At 37.0% G+C, this 19,959-nt stretch overlaps 1 protein-coding gene across 2 annotated transcripts in view; it reads right to left on the reverse strand.

The window, feature by feature from the left end:
* Positions 1 to 303: 303 nt before the first annotated feature.
* Positions 304 to 19,959, reverse strand: part of XRN2 (5'-3' exoribonuclease 2) — a 77,316-nt gene continuing 57,660 nt past the window's right edge. For both annotated transcript variants that reach the window (XM_058684741.1, XM_058684739.1), the window contains 4 exons: positions 19,076 to 19,203; positions 7,833 to 7,896; positions 2,683 to 2,821; positions 304 to 480 (listed from right to left, as the gene is read on the reverse strand). In XM_058684741.1, coding sequence (XP_058540724.1) covers positions 415 to 480; positions 2,683 to 2,821; positions 7,833 to 7,896; positions 19,076 to 19,203 — 397 coding nt within the window. In that variant the 3' untranslated portion in view covers positions 304 to 414. The remainder of the gene's footprint in view (positions 481 to 2,682; positions 2,822 to 7,832; positions 7,897 to 19,075; positions 19,204 to 19,959) is intronic.

Here is a 19,959-nt window from a genome sequence, read left to right on the forward strand (position 1 = left end):
TTTCCAAAGAAATACTGAACAATATATACTCTAGTTGGCTGAGGGTTCCAACTCAAGAGTTCATACCTAATTCTTGTGCATTAAAAATCAGCATGGATCTCAGATGATCTAGAATACACTGTGTTTTAAAATCCACAGCTGGTTTGATTTTTAACCATAATGAAAAACCAGTATTCCTATTCCATCAAATGTGTTTTACAAGCAATAATAAATTCAGATCCACTGTATTATGCAACACACATCTTTGGAAAGCAACATAAACAGTGAGATCAGATCAGTAGAAATATACACAGTTAAAAGAAATACACAAAGTACTGTAGTTTTATTAAAAACTACTACTTGAGAAAGAAATCTTTCCACAAATAGCATAAAATTGTAGAACGATGAAAGGATTTGGGAAAGCTTTACAAAAGCCTAATTCCAACTGTATCTTCCTGAGGGTGGTGGTAAAGGGTATTTCCTTCCTTCTCTGGGATATCCCTGAAAATAAGCAAAAGCAAGAGTTTATTTTCTGGATTAACACCTCTGCAAAGAAATTAATTTTACATTGCTCTGGAAAAACACACCATAAAGAAGCTGAATAGGTCTTAAAAGTATATCATATGGAAGGTGTCTCATAAATAGGTGCTTTGGGCCCCCAGTTTTATGCAAAGCTCGTTGCAAAGCTGGACTCCGGCACAAATGCTACTGCTGAAAACTACCCAAATGAGCCATAACAGGCACTTAAGAAATTCCCTACAATGTACACAAATGAACTATCGTTAAGTGTTCTGTGGTTCTCAATCTTCCCTGCCATCCCTGGCATTAATTCAAGCCACACTGTAGTAAGATGCCTACATCATCTTTAGACATATTACACTAGAAAAGTCATTTTTGCTTAACCAAGGCAAGAGCTTGCTAAGTGAGTTGAGGCCTAATGAACTACTTATTTTAGGGATTTTTTTTTTTTTTTTTTTAGCTATAAATTGTAGAGTATTAAGTAACACATTAGATTGTTACATGAACAATTACCGGTGACATTCATAACATATCCTAGTAGACTTGCAAATAACATTTCTGCACAACATAAGATTCCATCAAAATTCCTTTCTAGGCTTCCAGGATTCTGAAACAGACTGTCCTGCCCCCATGTTGTCACGGAGTAGTTTAAATTATGAGTCATATAAACCTCACTAAAATACAGTGGGGATCATAATTAACATTGTTTTTAACAATGAACTTCTGCAATTAATAGTGTTTCAAAACCTGTGATTTAATAAAAAGTATCTCCATGAAAAGAGAGATTGAGAAAAAGAAATGTATTTCTAAAAGGTCCTAAAAGAATTACAAACTTACCAACTAGTTTATATCTTCTAAGTGAATAATTATTTTACCTGCTATAACAGCAGAGAGTCCCTTACAAGGAAGGCCTCTGAAGGAGATGGGAAACATGATGAACCAGGATCAGAAGGACAGGGCAGCCAGGCCCCAACTCTGTTGCCCAAGTGCAGGCACCACGTGGTTTCAGTTTCCGAATTGGAAGATGAGGTGGTTGGACTGAAGATTCTCCAGGGTTTTTTCTAGTTTATAAGTATGTCCCCATTTCAATAATACTCATTATTTAGACTGCCTAGTATCATCCCATCAACTCTCTAACATAAATAGTCTCAAACCATTGATGGGATTTTTAGACATCTTGGGCTGACAGTGTTCAAAGTCTATGAACAGACTTTAATGGATTGTAACAAAATTCTCTCAAAAGATAATTAAAATGATTTTCTTGTGAAGTGAACACTTATAAGAACACACACAAAAAAGTATAATTTTTTTTTCTTAGCTGTCAAAAGAGCAGTCTTACATAAAGGGATGCATGGCAAGAACCTGCATATGAAAATTAATATTCAAAGCACTGCAAAAGACCTGCAGGCAATACCAGGTAAGCAATTTTAAAACCACTTCACATCACCGCAGGTGCCAAACTCCATGAACACCACACACACTAAAACACTAAATTGCAGCATTCTGACCCTGTTCTCTGGCTAGGATTTGATTGCAGAGCATGTAAATACTGACCAGGGTGTCAAATGGCTGGGGGAAAAATAGACTGAGACAAACAGACCTCTGGCTTAAATATGCTAAAACCGGATGCTTTACAGAGAAGAAAGTGAAGCTTACACATACCAAATAAATTTGTCTAGGAATTATTTATTATACTGAATCAAGTATGGCTATTTAAATTTAGTAAACAAAAAACAAAAAACATATGATGAAGGAGAGATTTCTTTCCATGAAAAAGGGTATTTTATGAATCAAGATAGGAGACTTCTAAGATGAATAAGGTTAAAAGGTTAAAAGGATAGATTCTTACTTTCAGTTTCTAGAACATTAATATCATGAGATCTAGTTTCTATTTAAAGAACAACATCCTTAAATGACCAAAAAAAAAATAGGTTTTGGCAACTGGCCCTATTTGTGCTAAATACCACTGACTGCTATGATTGAAAGACCCTTGGGAATGAAAATTCTTCATGGTGTAACAGATTTTAGTAAGGCAGATTACCACCCTATATACATTTTACAATGAGGGAGCCAAGTTCAGCTGAGCTACTCTATCAGTGACCTTTTCCAGAAATGTTTTTAAGAAAACATGCTAAGTATAAAGTGAGCAGCAGGCTTTTTGTCCCATGGCCCACGCTGTATCACCTGTCTCCCTCCACGATCATCACGTCTGGGTGGATACCCGCCGGGTCCAGCTAGCATCTGGTACTGGTTTGGCTGGAAGGCTGCATTTTGGGTTTGGAGCATCCGGTTCCATGGCAGCAGAGGTTCAGCCCCAACGCCTCTGTGGAGAAGAATCATGTTGGCATTAGAAGTCATATCTGTTATACAGCCCATTGTCTCAAACTATCCAGCATCATCTCCAAATCTTAGGACAACCTAATTTGCCATTTGTCAAATGGGACACACAGTATTAGAGTGACATTTATGTCCCTCATATTCAACGTAGTCTAACATGTTTCATAAAGTATCACCATTTTTTAAAAAGGTACTTAAACTCCATTGAATCAGAAAGGTAGGACTTAAAATATTTTGCTCATTTTCAACTGTGAAATTTCTGTTTGGTCACCCAAAGATTTGGACTCAAGATCACCGAGGTGGCTACATTTAAGATGCTATCCGAAGTGTAAACATGTACAAGATAGGAAAATGGGCTTGATTTTTAAAAATGTCTAGACTCGTTCTTGGAGTCCATTCTTTCTAGTTAATTGCAGGTTGTAAATGAATTCTTACTGCTCAGTATTTTGAATCTAGGGTAGGGGACTTGGCTGTTTTTTCCCATCCATTATTCTGCTCAATATGTCAAAAGGTCTGATCAGGAGGAAATCTTTTCAAGTTCTATTGATGCAGCTTACAATTGACCGTGGTGACCTAGCAACATGAGCACTAATTGGCATGGGCTGACTGGCATTTGGTGTACAGTTTACATGGGAACACAGATTCAACAGCTATTATAACCCAGTTTGCCGGCCCAGATTACTAGTCAAAAGAAATGTTTTAATTGTCTTCAAGTGCCTATTTTAACTTTGCAGATACAAAGCTACAGGTATGCTGTATTAAATCATAATTTAAAACCATCACATAAACAATGTAGCAAAGATACACCTTCTAAGAAAGGCAATCACCATTTAAGACACAACTTTCTCCTTGAGACATTTTCCTCAACTTCCATTTTATAGAACAGTCACTAAAAAGAATAAACAGAAGCAAAATTCTCCAATGTATTTCAACACCACATGCTTTGGGGCCATTACAGATGTTAGGAGAAATTACAGTCAAACTTTAAAATTGCTAAAGCACTGACTCGTATTAATGATAACCATACCAGCACAAGAATTTCACCTCCCAGGTCTTCGAGGATGGGAGCTCAGAGCTGGGCTTACTGGGTAGTCCAATTTTCTCACAGCTATTCAAGCCTCAGTCCATCTTCTCCACCCTCCTACTCTCCTTGCCTTCACTTGGAACTTGCTTTTTTTTTTTAAACACCAAAGATAATTCTTTTTGTGTGATGGCTCAAAGAACGACTCTGAAGAACTCCAGAGAAGCCAGCCAATACTGTTTTCTAGTTAGTGGTGAAACCAGAGCTCTAATAAATATAAAATTTGCTGTAAGTGAATCAAAATAAAATTAAAAAAATCTGTATCTCAGAAAGAATATCCATATATTCAGGCTTTTAATTATTTTTCAGGTTTGTTATTAATACAAATATATTTTAGCAAGAACAGCTCTACAGAGATAGGAATGGTCTCTTCTGGTCTGTGCATGAGGGAGGGGTTAATGTTTTGTACTACAACCAAGGAGGCTCATCAAAACTGGGCCATTCACACAAAACCCACATACCAAAAATGCAACTCACACATTGTGTTAACTGTAATCAATTTTTTTTTAAGTTCTGCAATGATCAAACTCACTCAATTGAGCTTCTGGAAAATCTGCTCACATGGATGGAATATATTATAAATGCATTTTTACATTATTTTATGTTCTAAAAATAGGTTAGAAACAAAGCCAAAATTTAAAAACACAAAGTCCTCTCTTTGTTCATAATAATTACTTAAAACATTTTTCAGTCATTTTTTAATAAAAATAATTTAGTTGAAATTAAACAGAAAAAACAGTAAGAGGGACAGGAATTACCCTCTTTTCCTTTTTACTGGCAGAGAATTCCTTACTTTCCACAAGTTTACCGTATTTCTATATTAATTATATTAATTTGCAAATAGTTACAAGTATAATTTGCCTTCTATTTAAATCTGGGACAGAAGCATTGAGGTTGACAGATTTCAACTATTTTAAATTAGTAGCTATTTATTGAGGCAACCTATCTGAGGCATTTGGCATCATGGATGGCAACACTTTTTTTTTTTAACATTACTGTCAACTTTCTATTTTTTTTTTTAATATTTATTTAAAAAAATTTTAATTCCAGTATAGTTAATATACAGTGTTATATTAGTTTCAGGTATACAATATAGTGATTCAACACTTCCATACATCACCCTGTGCTCATCAGGACAAGCGCACTCCTTAATCCCCATCACCTATTTCCCCCCTTACCTCGTACCCTCTGGTAACCACCAGATTGTTCTCTATAGTTAGGAGTCTCTTTCTTAGTTTTTGTCTATGGCAACAATATTCTTAAGTTTCCAAATTTCTGTTTTGGAAAGTAGCTGGCAATGCGAAGTAACTACTTTGGATATTTTTAATTTATATATATGGCGAAATTTTTAAAGATTTTCAAAGACTAACTAAACTTAATGGCCATATGTTAAAAATTAAATGGCCACCTTGATTATGGCCAGAAAAGAGAAGGCCTCCACTAGCAAGAATTACAGACAATAGGGCAGAACTCGAATGCTCTGTTTACCATTAACTCAAAGTTAACACTGGCTTGTCTGTGTGTGCATGTGTGTGTGTGTGGGGGGGGGGGGGGGGCGGTGTGGGGGGGAGAAGCAGTGTTCCTATTGCATTTTTAAATGAACATATGGATTACAGATACTATCTCAAAGTAAGAAAAAATTCAAGAAACCATGTATTTCATAAAAAAACCCATGTATTTCTTTTCTAGTAGGGCTCTCAACCAAACACTCAAAATCATGTGGCAGGCAACTACTGAACTAATAAGGATCAGTAAAACTGGTTCCAGTAAGAATTCTATTACTTACTAGTTGTGACATCTCAGCAAAGTCAAAGTGACTGCCAGTGTGTATCTTCTCCTCTACATCTTGTGAAGTCAGAATGGTTAGACTGGTAAGTGCTCCAGAAGTGAGCGATGTACTCACTGCATTTGCTAACAGGCTAATGCACAAGTTTAGGAATGCCAAATTCAAACTGTTTTCTTTAGGAATAAATGGTATGTTTCTTAAAAGACCACAGTCTAAGACATAAGACAGACTTCTATTAAGCTCACATTCAACATTTGCCTTAAGGTATGATTTCCAGTTTCAGCCTAAAACTAAACCAAAAATGAATGCCCCACAAAACTTGCTCCTAATCTGCAGGGTTCACAAAGGCAGTCAGGATAATACCAGTACTTGGCTAGAGCAGAAGAACAAAAACCCGATGGATATCAGGACAATGATGATGATCTTAGAGAATCTTTTAGTGTACACAGGGAAGGAGAGCCGCTGGGAATGAAAAATGAGCACCTCCTCAGAAGTGGAAGGAGACCTTTTACTTCCTCTAAGTCCTGGCGGCTTTACTATAACATTATGCTCAAGTCAGTGTTCTGATGAACTCTGCTCATTCAAGTGAAAGTTTCTTAGTAAAAATGCTACAGAAGAGAAACCTTAGGTAAGCTGTCAGATTTGTGGGCCTAGGTTTCCTCATCTGTAAAAACAAGCAAGATCTACTTCAAAGGGTTGCTAGGAGGAATAAATGAAGTCATGTTTCTAAAGGTATATTTACACAGTGCAGACACATGATAGGCAGACAATAAATGTCAGTGATTATTAACAATATGGGAAAGAAGTAGAGAAACTGCCTGAAAATCAAACTCAACAAACTTAATGCAGAAGGATGGTTATTTAAAATGAGATCAGTTCTAATGTGGTCATTTGTAATTTAGGAAAGATTTACTCCTTACTCATTTAATTTGTTTGAAAATGGTCCTATCCTGAGGATGCTGAAGTAGTGCATATGGTGTTCTCTGAGCACTTATACTGAACAAAACATAAATACAGGCATTGTATCAGTCATCTGAAAATGAAAAAGCAGCTTGCACTAAGTAGTTGATACTATTAAAGCAACTGAGTAACATTTCTTTTATCTTCTTGAAAAAAATAATGAAATGATGTCTGAGAGTGTCTAAAGAAAGTTTTCTTAAAAGGGGAGCATCATTTATAACCCTGTTCCTAACACATTTTATTCATTTCAGATATGAACACATCAGAATGCTAAAACGGTAAAGGCAAGAAAAACAAAACAGATTAGAACTGGGAAGGCAAAGAGGGAAGCCTTACTATGGGCTTCATTGGTTTCCGCATTTACTGATGCTGGCAAAACCAGCATAAAATGATAGATCTTAAAGACGCCCTCTAAAAAATTATTCTACAGATGTTACTATAATTATTCATAACATGCCTAGCGGTCTTGTTGTGCAGACACCACCTGACTTAGGAGCACACAACTTATCAATGAAAGAACACAAGTCAAACATCCCTCGTTATTAAACCATGTCACACTCTTCCTAGTCCACGGTACTTATTAGACTGCAGATCCCATAATCCTCTTCTGAGTCCCTTCTGCGTTTAATTCAGTTCAGTCTTAAGTAGTTAAAGAAACTGTTTTCAGTGGCAACTAATAACTACTGACCTACAGTGACACTGCCCTACAATAGGCTTGTCAGCCCTGAAAAAGTTGTACCAAAGAAGCTGATTAGGACTTCAAGAGGTTTGTAGCAAGAATCAATGGTCGGTCTGTACTAATGCTGTGTTGCCTGCACAGAAATGATAAAAGTGGAACACCATTAGTTATGCCTCATTAAGCTGCGCAACCCTTCTAAAAAGAAATTTGTTTAGCCTGACCAAAATCTAATACAATTTTAAGCTCTCTGTGTTGCATTTTTCAGGGCACCTTAAAACATTCAATAAAATAAAAGGCCAAGGACCAAGAAAAGTAGGAAAGTATATAAACAGGAGTCTTTTACTTCAACGTGTTAGCCATCTGTGTCTAAAGAACAGACACAACAGAAACTGTTTGGAGGGAACAAAGTACATTTCAAACCATGGAGAAAGCCCAAACCTCAAATGTTGATGTGGAAAAATACTTAAAAGTCATGTCTGCTTTAGTATTACCTGTCAAATCTTTGCTGCTGGAAAAGGGGAGGAGGACCCCGCCAGGAATCCTGGGGCCTCATATCTGGAAAATAAACAGGGAAGGGTTAACAGAAAATTTTAAGATGTAATCAAAACCATAAAAACCCTAGAAGAGAACACAGGCAGTAATTCCTCTGACAAAGGACACAGGACCTTTTTCTAGATATGACTGCTGAGGCAAGGGAAACAAAAACAAAAACAAAAACAAAAACTATTGGGACTACATCAAAATAAAAAGCTTCTGCACAGCAAAGGAAACAATCAACAAAACAAAAAAGACAACCTAGTGATATTCGCAAATCATATATCCAATAAGGGGTTAAAATATATAAAGAACTTCTACAACTCAACACCAAAAAAAGAAAACAAAACAACAAAAACAACAAACAGAATCCAATTAAGAAGTAATCATGATTCAGCTACCTATATATTTTTGTGATTAAAAATTCTTGAAAAAAATCTAAGACTGAATATAAACCAAATAAACTAGCATAATTATACACAATGCAAATGTACAAAGATATAAAATCAACTGGGTCAGTAAATGTTTTGCTTTATTATTTTTCCTTTGATAATGAAACATAGTTTTAGGAACCCTGGTCATTATACTCTCATTTCTCTCTCACTGCCTATGTATGTGTGCATGTGTATGTTAAGGTATATACTTTTCACATTTTTTATTTTAAATACTGTGCAAAAGAAAGGTAAAGATTTAGGTTCTTTTCCATAAATACAAACTGAAAGAATAGTAACTTCAATAGAAATCCTGAAATTTTCCCCCTAAGCACGGCAACTGGAAGGAACCCTGCTTCACCTAGCTATTATAAAGTGTAGCCCACACATCTCTCCCAACACAGGCCAGAGAGATGCTAGTAAAGGGACCGCCCACTTTCCTATTGTTTTCTGAGTCAAACCTCTTCCCCTAACACAAAGCTGAATTGCCAATATCTAACTCCAAGAAACAATTACATGGCTGCTGGTTCTGCACGTAAAGGAGCTGAAAGGAGCAGCCCCAAACACTGGTGAGGAAGGCACTCAGTGGCTCAGAAGGTCAGTGTTAACCAACTGCCACTCCATTCCCGTCTCCAGTCTCACAGTCACCTTGGCCACCCTTCTTTAGTGGGGTCCGTGTGTGACCTAATTAAAACAGCTGGTTCCAGGAGTTGTCTAATGAGTTCACTGTGTGAGGACAGTAACCTCCTCCAGACTCCCAAGACCCAAGGACAACAAGGCTTACCATAATGTATTCAGGCTCACATTTTAATGGAAACACAAACTAGAAACATGCTTTTCAAAATTACTTTCTTAAAGGAAAGAAGAAATGAAAGCTCATCTCTGGTTAGGAACCAAAAAAACACAGTCTAGGTTTACTTTAAAAAAAAAAAACAAACAAAAAACGGAGAAAAAGAAAAGTAAAATTGTGCTTAAAAGCCCCACAAAGGAGAATATGGAACAAGTACAAGTAGAGGACCTGGCTGTTCACATGATTCCAGTGTGAACAACCCACTACTACTGCCTTGGACTCCCCTGGCCTCGACAAGGTTGACTATGCCACCTGAAGGAAGTTTCCTACATGGAGAGGTGACCCTTGGCCAGGGCAGAGTGCAACCATAGCCTACTGCTCCTCGGCCAGCCTGAGTGTCCAGCAGCCAAACCCAGAAGAGATGCTTCTCTTACAAAGAAGCAGGAAACTTTCACCACCATTACTTTCATGCAGAAACCCATTTTGAATGAAAATGTGGTATCTCTAGTCAATTTCAATTAAGTCTCTTTTCTTCTCTTAAAACCAGACTAGTAATGGTCAAATTGAGGAACACTGCTGAGGAGTTTTCACAGTGGTCATTAGAAATTCCAAACCTGAATGGGAACTCACGAGGCTTACCACACAACCCACAGAAAACAGGGCAAAAAGGATCTCTACAGGCCCAGAATAACTTCTGAATCACTACTACAGACCAAACACAATCAGAAAAAAATCATAATCCTAAGAGGTTAAAACCAGAAATTTTTACAAAAACAGCAATCATCATTTGTATGGTTTATTCCTATGGAAAAACATAAGACACACTTACCTCAAAACATACGTGACTTTCAACACATTACCATTTATGAGAAAGTGATCTACTGAAAGTAAAATCAACTTTTGCGCCACTTTCTCTGATCATTACCTTGTTAAACTTGAAGTCCATTGGTCTATTCATATATTGCACACAAATTAGTTTAGTGAGAATTAGTTTAAATGTTTCCAGAAGTATTTTAAGTGTCTTACATATAGAAAATTAGCTTAACAAAAGTCAAAGGAAATACAGTGAATTTCATTTGATCCCTGTCTAGCTCTGTACTTCATATGTCCATGTCCCAGGATCACAGTGGTAATTAACCCTGGAAACATGCCCTTTTTTTTTTACCATGAAGACTGAATTCTGTGATTCTGGTTCCATAGAATACAAACTCTGCATGGTACTTAACAGAAGCTTCCAAACGGGATCCCTAATAAATTTAAAATCAAGTGAAGGTAACAGAAAGATACATCTACATTAACAAAAACCTTCAGAAATGCTTATCCTAATGCTTCATGACCAATAAAGACAGAAAAAAAGCTTGTATATCTTCTCCTAGAAACAGTACCAATGGAGGGAAAGTCACCATGATCAAGAACACATGTTGATTAGGTTCAAATACGCTACTGGTTAGATTAAGCACAACAAGATCTGTAAGTAGAACTGGAATATAAAGTTCATTAGCCATGAATACTTTCTTTGGAAAGAAGGAACCCTCTCAATAGTCTACTCATATAACTCTAAGTGCCTAGACAAATGGCCAAAGTCCCTATTCCATCACTTTTAGTATTACAGGTACTTCCCACTCTACTTTGCTTTTACTATTTCTCACTTCCAGAACAAGTGTTTTTACATAAGCAAACTCAGCACATGCAAAAACTATATTCTTTGTTAAAATCTAAGCAAATTTCCTATGACGTAAAAATTCTAACACAATTATTAAAACATCTCTTGCTTTCAACCCATAAAAGAAAAATAAAAAGGATCAAAGAAAACCTTTAAGGCTACTTTTAAACAGATCTCTTCGTGTGGCTCTGAGAAATATATATAGCCCTTAAGTATTCATAAAGCAGAAATATTTCCTGGCTGATAAGTAATGAAGTAGAAGGTAAAACAAACTTATTATCATTCATCTGTATGGCTCTAACAGAAGATCCATTTGAGAGGGAGAAAAAAAAATTCTGAAGCAGTGAATTGCACTTCAGAAAGGCACAGGCGAGAGAGGAAAAATGACAGTTATTTTTTTCCTTTGGTCTTTAAAAACTTATCTCTTTTCTAAAGCTCTAAGGCCATATAAACCAAGGCTTCACCAATAGCTCCTCAAGTGACAATTTACCTAATCAGCATGGCAATCACAGGAAAGATTCCATGTTTACTGATTGCACTAATCAAAAATCACTTTTCAAATGCGGCTAATTGACAAGTTTACCAACTGAAATGAAGTGAAGTGACATACTGGGTTCTCTGGGTTGGAGAAATGAAATGCCTCATTCACAGGGAATGCTCAAGACTGCACTTGACTCCAACAAGTTTTCAGTACCCGGGCCAATTACTCATCAGCCAAAAACTGACACATCAAAGACAAATCACAAACCAACAGTAAGAAACACCTACAGCAGATAGAGTTTGACCAAATGGTCTCTCTTGTTATTTTGCACCACATGAAGAAAACAGCTATGACAGTACGAACATTAAAAAAAAATTAAATGGCTTGTTAGATTTCCATTTTACTAAAACTATTTCTGATCAAATTTTACAGCTCAAGATTCTATAAAAAAGAAGGCTGATCTATCATTTATTATTTTTAAATATTTATTTATTTATTTATTTCTTGTGAGAGAGAGAGAGAGAGCACACCATGTGTGAGCTGGGGAGGGGCAGAGAGAGGGAGAGGGAGAATGTCAAGCAGGTTCTGCGCTAATCACGTGGAACCTGACACGGGGCTCAATCCCACAAATCATGAGACCATGACCTGAGCCAAAATCAAGAGTCAGTCACTTAACCGACTGAGACACTCGAGGGCCCCGGGATTTCCTTTCTTGATAGTAGGCACCATTTCTCTGGGCTCATCACATTAACTGTGACCAATTTACTATCTTGCAGTGACCATTCTAGATTAGGACAATTATTATCAGGGAATAACTTGTGAAATGACATGGCTGCCTTCAAGGAAGTCTACTCTCAGAACCCCAAGCTTTTCTAGGTTCTCTTATAACCAAGGGCAATTAAAATTCATTTACTTATCCAAATCCTTCTAAAGCTTTTACAGTTCTGGCTTGATTCCCAATTTTCTCTCTCCAAACCCTCTCCTTTCTGCTGAGCAAGAATCAGACCATATTACTAACTACCAGCACATGACTTCAATGTCTTCAGGTACTTCAACGTGCACAAAAATCAGACTCAGCATATTCTTCCGTATTCCTTTACCCTCCTGGATTTCCAAATTCTCAGTAGTCACCCAGGTGTCCACAGTGCAAAAGTGAGCCTCATCTTCTCTCCCTCGTGTAACATATTCAATTATCCAGCCCTTCAGTTGTTCCTCTCCTATCTTCTCCACTTTGAATCCACTTTGCCACAGATCAGTTCAGATCTTCATCCTTCCCTAACTAAAACAACCACCAAGTCTTTTCCATAACCAACAGAGCTGTGGTTTTAGAAAGGAGATGTAACTGTGCACTGTTCTACTTTAAAAAGAGCTTTAAGAAGCTCTTATACATGAATAGGAAATTTATTAAGGAAAAACTGGTTAGTAAAAATTAGGATCAAAGTACCAATTTAAAAAATTATCCCTTAAAACAAAGATATATTATTCCTTGCTTATCAAATTAGCAAGGACTTTTAAAAAATGATAATACCTGGTATTGGTATATCATTACCAATGGTTAATGCCAAGTTGCTTTAACCACATAACAGAAGGAAAGACAAACAACATCATTACCATCTCAACATGGAGGAAAAGCATTTGATAAAATTCAATACCCACTAGAAACAAGAAACAGAAAAAAACTTGTTCAATATTTCTTATCTAAAAGAAAAAAAAAACTACAGTAAACATATTTGCTTATTTATTTTTTTAAATTTATTTATTTTGAGAGAGAGAGAGAGAGAGAGAGAGAGAGAGAGAGAACAAGCAGGGTAGGGGTAGAGAGAGAGAGAGAGAGAGAGAGAGGGAGTCCGTCCAAGCAGGCTCCACACTATAGTGCAGAGCCCAATGAGGGGCTCAATCCCCCAAACTGTGAGATCATGACCTAAGACAAAATCAAGAGTCAGACACAACTGACTGATCCACCCAGGCACCCAGCAAACATCACTATTTAATGGTGAAATATTACAAATTTTCCCTTTAAGGTTAGGAATGAAACAAGGATGTCTACCATTACCCAATTACACCAGAGGTCCTAGACAGTGCAATAAAGCAAAAAAGACCAAAAGGCATGAAGATTAGAAAGTCAATAAACAAAACTGTCACCACTTACAGATCACATGATTATGTAGGCATAAAGTCCAGAATATACAAACTTTCAGAATAAATGATTTTAGTAAGGTTGTTGGATACAAAGTCAAATTCAAAAATCAACTACGTTTTGGGGTGCCTACATGGCTCAACTGGTTAAGCATCTGACTTCGGCTCAGGTTATGATCTCATGGCTTGTGGGTTTGAGCCCCATGCCTGCTTCAGATTCTGTGTCTCCCTCTCCTCTGCCCTTCCCCTCCTCTCTCTCTCAAAAACAAATATACATTTAAAAAACTTAAAAAAATTAAAAAACCAACTACATTTCTGCATACAAGCAACTGGAAAACGACATTTAAAATATTACTTCTAAAAACACCAACACACATCAAACATCTATGAATATTTTTGTCCTCAATTTTTATTGTGATTTCAACACTTACAGAAAAGCTACAAGAATACAAAGAATTCCCACTGCTCTTCACCCAGAGTTCCCAAATGTTGGCATAAACCTATTCCTCACCTGATGCCAGTTAAAGTGAGAAGGAAAACTAACAGTGATAGTGGAAAATGGTATTCCCAATATAAAAATAATCTCATAACCAGAATATAAAAGAACTCCTAATAAAGCAAAAGGAACAGATTACCCAGTAGAAAAATGGACAAAAGGCTCAAACAGGCATATTACACACACACACACACACACACACACACACACACACACACACACACACACACACAAATGTTCAAGGGTCAATAAATATGAAAAAAGCTCAACTACAGTAAGCATCAAGAAGATGCTAATTCAAATCTGAGTGGGAGACCACTACCCATCCAGTAGAATGGCTAAAAGTGAAAAGCCTAATAATATTTAGGGTTGATTACAATGTGGAGTAACTGGATCTTCCCTGCACTGATAAAGGAATGCAAACTGGTATAAACTGAATGTAATTTGGGAAACTTATTCACTACAGGTGAATGTGTGCAGAACCCTGACCTTGCAATTCTACTACTAGTCCATACTAATCAGAGATGTTTATATTATGTGTGCTGAGAAACATAAGAATTTCACAGCAGTGCTACTCCAGCAGCCCCAAACTGACCGACCCAAACACAACCCCAAATGGAGAGGGAAATGGTGATGTAGTCACTGATGGAACAGTGTAAGTGATGAAATTTGCAGCAACAATATGGATAAATCTCAGAACAAAATGTCAAACAGAAGAGGGCAAATTTTTTAAAAGGTTAATGGAGTAAGAGTCCCATTATATAAAGTTAAAACAAACAAACAGATGAAACAAATCTATGACACCTGTGTCAGGATAGTAATTACCTTTGATGGGCTAGAGTGGTACCTGGGAAAGCACGTGATGGGGGGGAAGGGTGGGCTTCTGGGGACTGGTCCCTGTCTACATTTTGTTTTATTTTGTTGAGAGAGAGAGAGAGAGAGAGAGAGAGAGAGAGAGAGAGAGAGAGCACATGTAGGGGAGGAGCAGAGGGTGGGAGGGAGAGAATCTCAAGTAGGCTCCATATGCAGCACAGACCCCACACAGGGCTGGATCTCACTACTGTGAGATCATGAGCTGAGCTGAAATCAAGAGTCAGGCACTCAATTAACCGAACCACCCAGGCACCCCTCTACTTCTTGACCAGGGTAGTGATTACATGAGTGTGTTCATTTCATAAAAATTAATCAAACTGTACACTTGTGACTCAGAACTTTATATGTTACATTTTAATAAAAAAATATGTGAAAATACATGTATGATCATCCAATTTTCAAAAATTACATATAAGAAGAATATAATGAAAAAAATTACTGCTTTAAAATTGCAGGATCACAGGATTATGGGAGTCTGTTTTATTACCTGCCACATTTTAATTAACAAGAACTACAGTTAAAATTCATTTAAAATGCCACTACAAATATGGAGGAAAAAACCAGCCTCTCCACCCTTGTAATCTGTCCCCATTATGCTCCTGGAATTTTGCACCAGTTATTCTAAGCTTAATATCACCTGACTTTTTGCTGTGTATTTCTAAGCCCAAATGTCCCACTGTAGTAGGCTCAATTTAAATAGCGTATTCTTCCTGATTTTTTTCCTATAAACGTTTTCATTCCTACCATTCCCATCCCCTTTGAAAAGATGTTAAGTATAGAGTTCCAGCACTAATCCTCAGGTAGCTCAATGTTACAAGTCAACACGCAGAGAGGGCCACTTGTGTCTTGCTCTAAGTCAATCCCTACTTTATAAAACTTATTTCCCATTTTTAATGATGTAATTAAAATAGAGACTAACTGGAATAGATTCTAATTAAAGTCTCTTTCTAAGTATAAACAAATTAGATCTCATAAGAACTGTAACAATGGCAAAAGAGGAGTTACTCAAAGTAATAAAAAGGGAGAGGTGAACCCACTATTTGAAGTAAAATGCACAGATGCTCGTAAGAGGTAACTGTTCCTAAAGAAGGCAAACTAAGAACTATAAACTTGCAGGCCCCAAAAGACATGAAATTCTCTAACTCTGGTGTGACCCTGAAAAATAAAAGAATTTTCTGACTTCCTTCTTTCTCTTACTGTTGGAGAAGAATTCTGCAGACTGATAGGGGACCTGAGAATGAAGCACTCAGATTTATACAAACTGCACACTGAGTGAGTGATTTTCTGTGAAGGGAATCCATGTTTTGTTTACAGATTCTCATGTGGGCCTAGGATTCCCTAAAAGATCTAGGCAACATTTCCCAAAGTGTATACCATGAGTGATACACACAATCAATTTCTGGGGGTCTGTGAACAAGCTTTTTGTCTTTACAGTTATGTATTTGACATATATTTGAAAAAAATACAACTAGCACATCAAACTCATGTCACACGGTATTGATATACAGTAAAACCTTGGATTGCGAGTAACTTGTTCTGCAACTGTTCTGCAAGACAAGCAAACATTTCCAATAAATTTTAACTTGATAAAATGAGTAGTTGATACGAGTAGTACGTGATGCTGAATGTCACATGATCACAACTGAGCCAATGGTTCTTGAAATTCGCTTTGATATACAAAGTGCTTTGGATTACAAGCATGTTTCTGGAATGAATTATACTTGCAAACTAAGGTTTTACTGTAATTTATGTATTCAAAATAAATCAAGTTAAAAAAAAAAAGACTTTAAAAAGTTTTAAGTAAGTAGCTGGGTGATTATGGTGGCAGCAAGCCCAGTGACTGGGCCTTAGGAAACATGAAATGGAAGGAAGCTGCATAATGGAGAACACATGCTTTTACCTTTGCTACTCAAACGTCTTTCCAAATCTCTCAAAGTTTACTAGATGCAACAACCTCAGGAATGCCACATAACCATCATCTTGAGAAATAACCTATGGAGATTATACTTGGCTCTAGCATTCTGTGTCTCAATTTTTTTCCCCACCTGGAAGCTGTGATACCATTATGGATAGAAGTGCATGGTGAAGAGCCATTAGAAAAAAGGAACTGGCAAGGAATGTGTCAATAAACAGTTGGCTTTAACTGTGGAGGGGTGCCTAGGTGGCTGAGTCAGTTAAGCATCCGACTTATGCTCATGTCATGATCTCAAGGTATGTGAGTTCAGTCCCCATCAAGCCCTGCATTGGGCTTAGTACTGACAACTTGAGCCTGCTTTGGACTCTCTGTTTCCCTCTCTCTGGCCCTCTCCTGCTCCCAAATGAGCATGCACATGCACTCTCTCTCAAAAATAAACATTAAAAAAAAACCAATAAGCTGGATGTGCTTTCAGCATTTACTAGTAAAATTTCAGGGCATAGATAGCTCTTTCAAAGGGACGAGACTCTTGTTGTATGTGGCATGGCTTGATAATATATATATGGAAATATACAGAAATGTTATTTGCTGAATCTTGGGGGGAAAGGAATTAAGTAAATTACTGCACCAAGCAGATCCCCACAAGACCCATTAAATTCTGTACCCCTTCTGTGTTCATTAAATAGAATAAAACCGCTGAACTCCATGTTTTTCATGGAGTCTGATAATGCTCCATTCAATGTCAAGCCACATAGCATACAGAGAAAGAGAGACAGAGAGAATACACTGATCACAGAGGGCTCTGAGAGAGACACCTTTAGAACCCATTTCTTCCTGGATACTAGATTAGGAAAATCTGGGTGGGCTTTAGGTTAAAATATGGGTTTATAACTTAATTAGCATGCAAACAGTGGTAGGCACATATCATAAATACTTCCCAACAATCTTCACATTAATCTGGTATTTCTTTGACAACTCCAAGATTGATTTTTTTATTTAAAAAAAATTTTTTTAAATGTTTATTTTTGAAGGAGAGAGAGACCGAGTGTGAGCGGGGGAGGAGCAGAGAGAGAGCAAGACACAGAATCCAAGGCAACTTTAGGCTCTGAGCTGTCAGCACAGAGCCCAACGCAGGGTTTTATCTCATGAACCGTGAGATCATAACCTGAGCAGAAGTTGGACGCTTAACCACCTGAGCCACCCAGGTGCGCCCCCCCCACCTTTTTTAAAACATTTTTTAAAATGTTTATTTTTGAGAGAGAGAGACAGAGACAGAGACAGAGAGACACAGAGAGAGAGCGAGCACACACATGGGACAGTGGCAGAGAAAGGAGACAGAGAATCCCAAGGAGGCTCCATCCGTGCTGTCAGCGCAGACCCTGATCTGGGCTTGAACTCCTGAACCCATGAGATCATGACCTGAGCCGAAACCAAGAGTCGGGTGCTCAACCACTTAACCAACTGAACCACCCAGGCACCCCTACTACAACTTCGGTTGAAAAAGATTTCTTACAGCAGCTCCCTCTATTTTTGTTAATTAATTTTCATGAAATATTTCAAGCATTCAGAAAGAAACTTAAATAAATGACACTTAGATTTAACAAATGTTAGCATCTTGCTACCAAATCCCCCTGCTGCCATGCTGCCATTGTTTGGTTGGGTAGCAACCAGACAACTAGGAATGACCTTACAAAGAAAATGGTTTTGAGAACCTGGCACATGACTTCTACTTTCTTGGTAAACAAACACAACCACAGAACTCAAAAATAACAATATGGGGATACAGTTTAAAATTAATACAGAATCTATGAAAAGTCTAACCTTTAACTCTTTCTTCCCTCTGTCCACTGCCAATTCAAATGCCATGTAACTATTTTCAATGGGTAACATTTCCAGACCACTTCTGTGCACAAAACTGGTTACCAGGGGTTAGGGAAGGGCCAAGATTTTCATAGAACCAGAGTTAAAGGAGTATTACTACCTAAAGCAATGCCTGGCTTTATCCTAAGGAATCCTGAGATACAATATGCATCGTGAGAAAGGGATACTGTCAGCTTTCAATTGATTAAGAGGTTGCAATTCCATATCTAGCATCTGATTTAACTGCCCCAATACTTGTATTAATGAAGTAAGTAGCCAATCTCTCCACATATTTCTTTCTGCATACGTTCACTCTAGTAGAGTTACAGATGAAAATAAGAAATCCAGTTCATATTATTCAATTAACTATACACAGCCAAGATAAAAGTATCTTCAAAATTTACATGAAGCATTCTCTTACAGTTCTCCTAAATTATGTTTTTTAAGTCCACTATCTCTGCCCTGATAAATCTTTTTAGCAATGAGATTAGGTTGGTTTACCTTTGTTGTAATATTTAATTTAGCATGTAAAATAATCAACTAATAAAAACTTACTTGACATGAGTTTTGGAATCTGGGCTTGTCCTCTCAACAGTGGCCTGTATAAGTTTCCCTGATAGGTCGCAGGTGGTGGTGCAGCATTGCCGTAAACGCCAGCCCCTGAGCCCCTTGGCATAACATGGCTGTAAAAGGACCCCACCAACCAGAAAACAAATTATAGATCTAGCCACCACATCATAGCTGACACAAATTAAATAAATGCTAGTAGTGGTCTCTTTACTACTAGATGTGATTAAGAGAACACAACCTTAAAAGATTTATAATTAACAAAGTTCAAAACAGTACCACAGATAGTAATGGTGACAGAATATGTTCATTTGCCACACCAAGATTCTTAATTGGTAATTATTTAAGTATGTATTAATTAATTACTAATTACTAAATTAATTTATTTATTAATTACTTCATGCAAAAAGTGAGTCTACTTTTCTTTTTTGTATCATATTTCAGTTTTGTCCTTAAGGACCCATGCTGTTGCTATCACTGTATACATTGCTGCTGTGTATCTTGCTATTTTCAATTATATCAAACATTACCCTATAGTTGTCATAGTCTGCAAAATTATAATATGTACACCTACAGAATACCATGGTGACATCTTCTAGTTTACTAAACTATTCCTCTCATTGAGTATTACTATTATTGATAACAATTCATTAGAGATTTGGGCATATAACTTTATGCTTCTCTAGAATTATTTTCTCAGGACAAATTCCAAGGAGTAGGAATTTGGATCAAAGTTAAGAGTTACTGTATTGATCACGTATCATACTACGTACTTGTTATGTATTACGCATTACATATATGGTAACATATTGAGTAACACTTTAAACAGATTCTGCCGCATATTAATTCAGCTAAAACTTTCTTGAGGGTAA

This window comes from Neofelis nebulosa, chromosome 9 (assembly GCF_028018385.1).
Source record: "Neofelis nebulosa isolate mNeoNeb1 chromosome 9, mNeoNeb1.pri, whole genome shotgun sequence".
NCBI lineage: Eukaryota > Metazoa > Chordata > Mammalia > Carnivora > Felidae > Neofelis > Neofelis nebulosa.